Source organism: Triticum urartu, chromosome 6A (genome assembly GCF_056163025.1).
Source record: "Triticum urartu cultivar PI428250 chromosome 6A, HENAU_Tu73, whole genome shotgun sequence".
Taxonomy (NCBI): domain Eukaryota; kingdom Viridiplantae; phylum Streptophyta; class Magnoliopsida; order Poales; family Poaceae; genus Triticum; species Triticum urartu.
The window spans coordinates 519,063,558-519,069,696 of NC_141878.1; the positions used below are offsets into that span (position 1 = coordinate 519,063,558).

At 48.1% G+C, this 6,139-nt stretch overlaps 1 protein-coding gene across 1 annotated transcript; it reads right to left on the minus strand.

Moving 5' to 3' along the window:
• Positions 1-4,176: 4,176 nt before the first annotated feature.
• On the minus strand, positions 4,177-5,693 carry LOC125514597 (uncharacterized). The gene has a single exon (XM_048679931.2). It carries the CDS (start codon positions 5,589-5,591, stop codon positions 4,395-4,397), a length of 1,197 nt encoding a protein of 398 aa, XP_048535888.1. The 5' UTR covers positions 5,592-5,693; the 3' UTR covers positions 4,177-4,394.
• Between the last annotated feature and the right edge of the window lie 446 nt (positions 5,694-6,139).

A 6,139-nucleotide genomic window follows, 5' to 3' on the forward strand; every position in this document is an offset into this window, starting at 1 on the left:
AGAGAGGCTACGGTGTTGATGTAGAAGCCCTCCGTGATCGATTCCCCCTCCGGCAAAGCGCCGGAAAAGGCCCAAAGATGGGATCTCACGGGTACAGAAGGTTTCGGAGGTGGAAATAGGGTTTCGTGGTGCTCCTGGATGTTTTCAGGGTATATGGGTATATATAGGAGGAAGAAGTACGTCGGTGGAGCTGCGACGGGCCCGCGAGGGTGGGGGGCGCGCCTAGCCCCCTTGGGCGCGCCTCCCTGCCTCGTGGCCTCCTCGCTTCTTTCTTGACGCCCACTCCAAGTCTCCTGGATCATGTTTGTTCCAAAAATAACTCTCCCGAAGGTTTCATTCCGTTTGGATTCCGTTTGATATTCCTTTTCTGTGAAACTCTGAAATAGGCAAAAAAAAACAGCAATTTGCACTGGGCCTTTGGTTAGTAGGTTAGTCCCAAAAATAATATAAAAGGTAAATTAAAGCCCATTAAACATCCAAAACAGATAATATGATAGCATGGAACAATAAAAAATTATAGATACGTTGGAGATGTATCATGCACCAACCCACTAGGGGGCTAGTTCCCACCCTTATTCAGCCCACTTGGACCACCGGGGCAGGTGGCCCCACTCGGTGGACCCCCGGACACCTTTCGGTGGCCCCGGTACAATACCGATAACCCCCGAAACCATTCTGGCAACTGAAACTGGACTTCCCATATATAATTCTTTACCTCTGGACCATTCCGGAACTCCTCGTGACGTTCGGGATCTCATCCGGGACTCCGAAGAACCTTCGGTAACCACATACTATTTCCCATAACAACTCTAGCGTCACTGAACCTTAAGTGTGTAGACCCTACGGGTTCGGGAACCATGTAGACATGGCCGAGACATCTCTCCGGCCAATAACCAACAACAGGATTTGGATACCCATGTTGCCTCCCACATGTTCCACGATGATCTCATCGAATGAACCACAATGTCGGGGATTCAATCAATCCCGTATACAATTCCCTTTGTCCATCGGTATGTTACTTGCCCGAGATTCGATCGTCGGTATCTCTATACCTCGTTCAATCTCGTTACCGCAAGTCTCTTTATTCGTTCCGTAACGCATGATCCCGTGGGTAGCTCCTTAGTCACATTGAGCTCGTTATGATGATGCATTACCGAGTGGGCCCAGAGATACCTCTCCGTCATACGGAGTGACAAATCCCAGTCTCGATTCGTGTCAACCCAACAGATACTTTTGGAGAGACATGTAGTGCACCTTTATAGCCACCCAGTTACGTTGTGACGTTTGGTACACCCAAAGCATTCCTACGGTATCCGGTTGTTGCACAATCTCATGGTCTAAGGAAATGATACTTAACATTAGAAAAGCTTTTAGCAAACGAACTACACGATCTTGTGCTATGCTTAGGATTGGGTCTTGTCCATCACATCATTCTCCTAATGATGTGATCCCGTTATCAACGACATCCAATGTCCATGGTCAGGAAACCATGACCATCTATTGATCAACGAGCTAGTCAACTAGAGGTTTACTAGGGACATATTACGATCTATGTATTCACACATGTATTACGGTTTCCGGTTAATACAATTATAGCATGAACAATAGAAAATTATCATGAACAAGGAAATATAATAATAACCACTTTATTATTGCCTCTAGGGCATATTTCCAACAATTCTTAGTTATAGGAGTTACTTTGTGTTTTCTTATATTTTAGATCCAAATCAGTGTACCTATAATTGTTATGAGTATGAATAAAATTACATGTGTTCTCAAAAAAATGTCACTATTCTATTCTATTCTACAAAAGTTTCACTATTCAGCCTAAGCTCACACACCTTCATCAAAACATACAGTCTCAAAAGGTTTATACAACGAAAAAAATTGAAAGGATTATGCAGTTAAATAAGCAAGAGAATCAAATGATTCGATATTTAGGTCTAAAGGCATCTCCAACGCTGACCCCAAAATGGACACCACTTTTGTCCGCGGACTAGTCTAGACACGTCCGCGGACACGGATACAGGAGTCGGCTATCCAATCCTGTCTGCTAAATGTTTGCCCTATTTTCTTATTTCTTAAATTTGCAACCCTCAAAATAATTATAAAAATTAGCATAATACAACCATAAATAACATGCAAATATCGCCAGTGCAACAATAGTTTCAAATATAAATATTACATCCTAGATAACTTAATGTTCAACAAGTTTTTTAAACTCGTCAATTCCAAATTCAATGATACCCGAGTCTGCGGTCCCAAGCATTGTGCCCTTGAACTTCATCCAACAATGTCTGAGTGTAAATGGTCTGCCCTTGGTCATCTGGGACAGTGCGTCTGGGCTATACAACGTGGTGTGTCCAAGTGTCGGAGTTCTACGTGGAGGCGGTCTAGACTCCTGCAAAGCCCCCCGCTCCCCCCCCCCCCGCCCCCTCCTCGGTTTGCTTCTGTTTTTGGAAAATTCGGACAACCGGACCGCCCGCGGACCGTCGGGATACCATATTGGATGGCAAATTACGTCTGGACAGCTAGGCCCGAACGATTGCAGGTGTTTTTGAGGGTCGGCGTTGGAGATGCCTTAAGAGGGTTGCGGTACTCCAGTTGATCATGATCAAACCTCGCGTTTGGCACTTTAGTGTCCCATTAATGTCGATTAATCTTACACTGGTAGGCAATATTTTTTCCTAGATAGCCGACTGTGATGAGTTCATCGATCTCGAAGCTCCACAACTTTGATTTTCGGTAGTTGTTGTGTGAGTGTGTGTGGGTGTGTGGTGGTGGTGGTGGTGTGAGCGTGTGTGCATGTCTGCATTGTGGTAAGTGTTTCTTATAAGAAAGAAAACCCTAAAAAAGCAATTACTAACAATGGTGATTTTGTCAGAGTGGTCATTGCACTACAAAGAAGTCTGAGCGACCCTCTTACACTTGTCATATGATACACCTTACAAGTACAACCATAAATTTGATTTGGTTCACTTTACCCGTGAAACTTTGTACTTTACAACGTTCCTTCTCCCTTTACTTGATATGTTTGACTCCAGTTTTTTCTTAGTTACCAGTGTCATATCACATATTTTCTCTCTAACTAAAACCAAAATTACACGTTTCTTTCAAACTATAGTTTAGTTACCTGTAAAAATTTAGTATAATGTTCACCGAACTATGATTAATTTACAATGATTTGTATAGAAACATATGTTGTTGTCTGAATTTTGAACCCAAAAATCAAACTTGAGACTGAAGCATGTTAAACCTAGGTCATGGACCAATATGGTGATATTTTAGATAAATCTGACATACTGGTTGAGAGAAACTTCTTGTTTTAGTTTCAAGCTCAACTTTTGGGTTCAAAATTCAGACAACCTATTTTTTAACTTCCAAAAATGCCAGTAAATCGAGCGTAATTCACTGACAATCTATTGGCATACGATTTGAGAGAAACCTTCTATTTTAATTTTAGTTGTGAGGAGGGAGAAATGACATAACAGAGGGGAGAAAATATGCGATGTGGCACCACTGACTAGGACAAAACTGTAGCCAAACAGGTCAAAACCGGCTAAATAAGGAAGAAGGGTTTTCATAGTTCAGAGGGGTAAACTGCAAAGCAAAGTTTGGTATTGTATAGTACACCCGGACAAGTTTAGGGAGTGCTATGGACTTCTCTCATCACACTGTTGGCTATCTAGACAGGGCAACGGAGCATTATCCAACTTAAGAAGCAATCACTAAACAAAATGCAGCCACTCGAAAGGTTGCATACAGACCCAGGGATGCTCCGAAAGGTTTCATAAATCTCAGTCACCTGAAATTGCACCTTGGTTTGTCTAAATTTATACTTTCCAGATCATGCAACTTCAGTGCAAGTTTGAATCGATAGCTGATATACAAAAAGTTAGATGAGATGTGAATTGTTGGATGTTGGTCCAAAGGCTTAAAAAGGCGACTGAGGTATATAAATATTTGAAGCAACTTACAAAATATACACTCCCAAAGTATTTTTTTTATACTGAAGCCAGCTACTCCTATTTAGGTTTAATGTATTGTGCAGGGGCATTACTTTAGGGCTAAGAGCAATTCAGATATGCACAATAAGAATTGACCACTGCGTTAAACACTTTTGAAGCATTGCACGCATATGCAAGATGGCGATGTTCATCTTCTGTAAACTAGACAGAACCAAATAGACATGTTTGCTCAGAGTTTTACACCAAATCCATTATTCAATCAGTAATGACCACTTCCAAGTTCCAAAATTATGAACATCCACCTCGTTGCTGTCGACTGTAATCAACCTACACTAAATGGCCATGAATCTGGTATTGTTCATCAGTAGAATTGAGGTTATACACACCAAAGCACACCTCCAGAATCCTCTTCTAGTCACCCACTGCTCACTCAGCTTTCACCGGCTCCTTGCCGGCACAGGCAGCGTCGTAAGCATCGCCGAGGCCCGGGATACATTCCTCGAAGGGGACAACGAACTTCTCCAAGAACTTCTCCTCCGTCGGCGCCACCACGTTGAAGAAGCACCGGTCTTCCTCGATCAGCCGCCTCTGCTTGAGGAGCTTCACCACGAGATGCCGGGGCATGAGCCTCCTCTCGAGGCTGTACATGAGCAGCACCGACCGGCGCGCGATGTACTGCGGCTCCAGCCCGACCTCCTTGACCAGGAACTCGGCGTTGCGGCGCAGCCTCTCCTCGGAGGCGACCAGGATCCGCGGCGCCTTGCTGATGGCCAGGCTCACCTCCTCCTTCGACCACCCCAGCGTCTCCCTGAGGACGGCGATCTTGGCGTCCACCTTCTCCTGGCCGATGCAGCCGGCGGTGGAGATCGCGTGCCGGAACATCTGGGAGCCCGGTGGCACGCCGAGCTCAATGGCCCGCCTGACGGAGTCCTGGACGTACTCGGGGTGCATGGTGACCAGACGCGGCGCGGCCACGAGCAGCTTGGAAATATCACAAGCACTTAGCCCGCATTGCCTGAGGAAGGAGACGTTGGGCTCGACCACCTTCTCGAGGTCGGAGGTGAGGAGCCAGTAGTTCCAGTCGCTGGCCTGTAGCAGCCTCTCCGGGGAGCCGAACAGGGGGAGCCAGAACTGCACCTTGGACACGAAGCTGCGGCAGAGGAAGTAGCGGCCGGCGATCTTGGCGAGGCGGGCGACCTGGGAGGTGGAGAGGCCGAGGGTGCGGAGCTCCGCGGAGATGGGCGCGAGGGAGCGCTCGATGCGGGCGCAGAGGATGCGCGGGTTGGAGGCGACGGCGGCGGCGACCTCCTTGGGGGAGAAGCCGAGGCCGTCGAGGAATGCGAGGACGGCGTCGGGGTTGGAGGCGGACTTGAGGTGGGCGAGGTTCTTGGAGGCCTTGACGGCCTGCGGCTGGGTGAGGTGGCAGTTGGCGACGAGGTAGTCCTCGACGGCGAAGCTGTTTCCCGGAGTGGTGGCAGCGCCGGCGGCGGTGGCGACGTGGGGGATACGGAGGCGGAGGCGGAGGCGGCAGCGGGCAGAGAAGTGGACGGCGGCGAGCGGACCGGCGGCGAGGAAGAGGATAGGCATGGGGGAGTGGAGACGTGGCGCGGAGGGAGTGGCCATTTTTGACCGGGATGCGTAATCCGCAGCCGCAGCTGCTAGCCGCGGCGCTGTAGCGTGCTGCGTGCGCGAGCGCGAGCGAGTGGATACTGGATAGATAGCTTTACTCGTTCATTGAGACATTGACTAATTTTCTGTATCTGGACCATGCAAGACAGAGATAGAGAAGTAGTACAACGCGCTGGAAATCGAAAAGTTTACCCAAAAGGGATTTCCCCGCTTTGTATTCCAAATCAACCAACTAACATCGTACACATCACGACGCTGGGCGAGCAGACATCAAGCCCAAAGACAGAAAAGAAGAAGAAATAAATGCCAACAACGGCAGCTCGACAAAGCGCGGAAGGCCCGCCACCGCTGCGCCCTCCGAAAACACCCCACCACAGCTCGAGGCTCCAAGTGCCGCGTACCAAGCAGCACCTCCAAGAAGGTATGCGGCGCCGACGACACTGCTGCCCGGACGAGTACTAGGGTTTCGACCGGTATGCGAAGGAAAGTGAGGGATGGCTACCACCGACACCCTTCAAGAAGGAATGGTGGCACCCACCGGT

What these genes read in the sequence shown, in the direction of transcription:
- LOC125514597 (XM_048679931.2), bottom strand. Translation starts at nt 5,591, where the DNA reads ATGGCCACTCCCTCCGCGCCACGTCTCCACTCCCCCATGCCTATCCTC.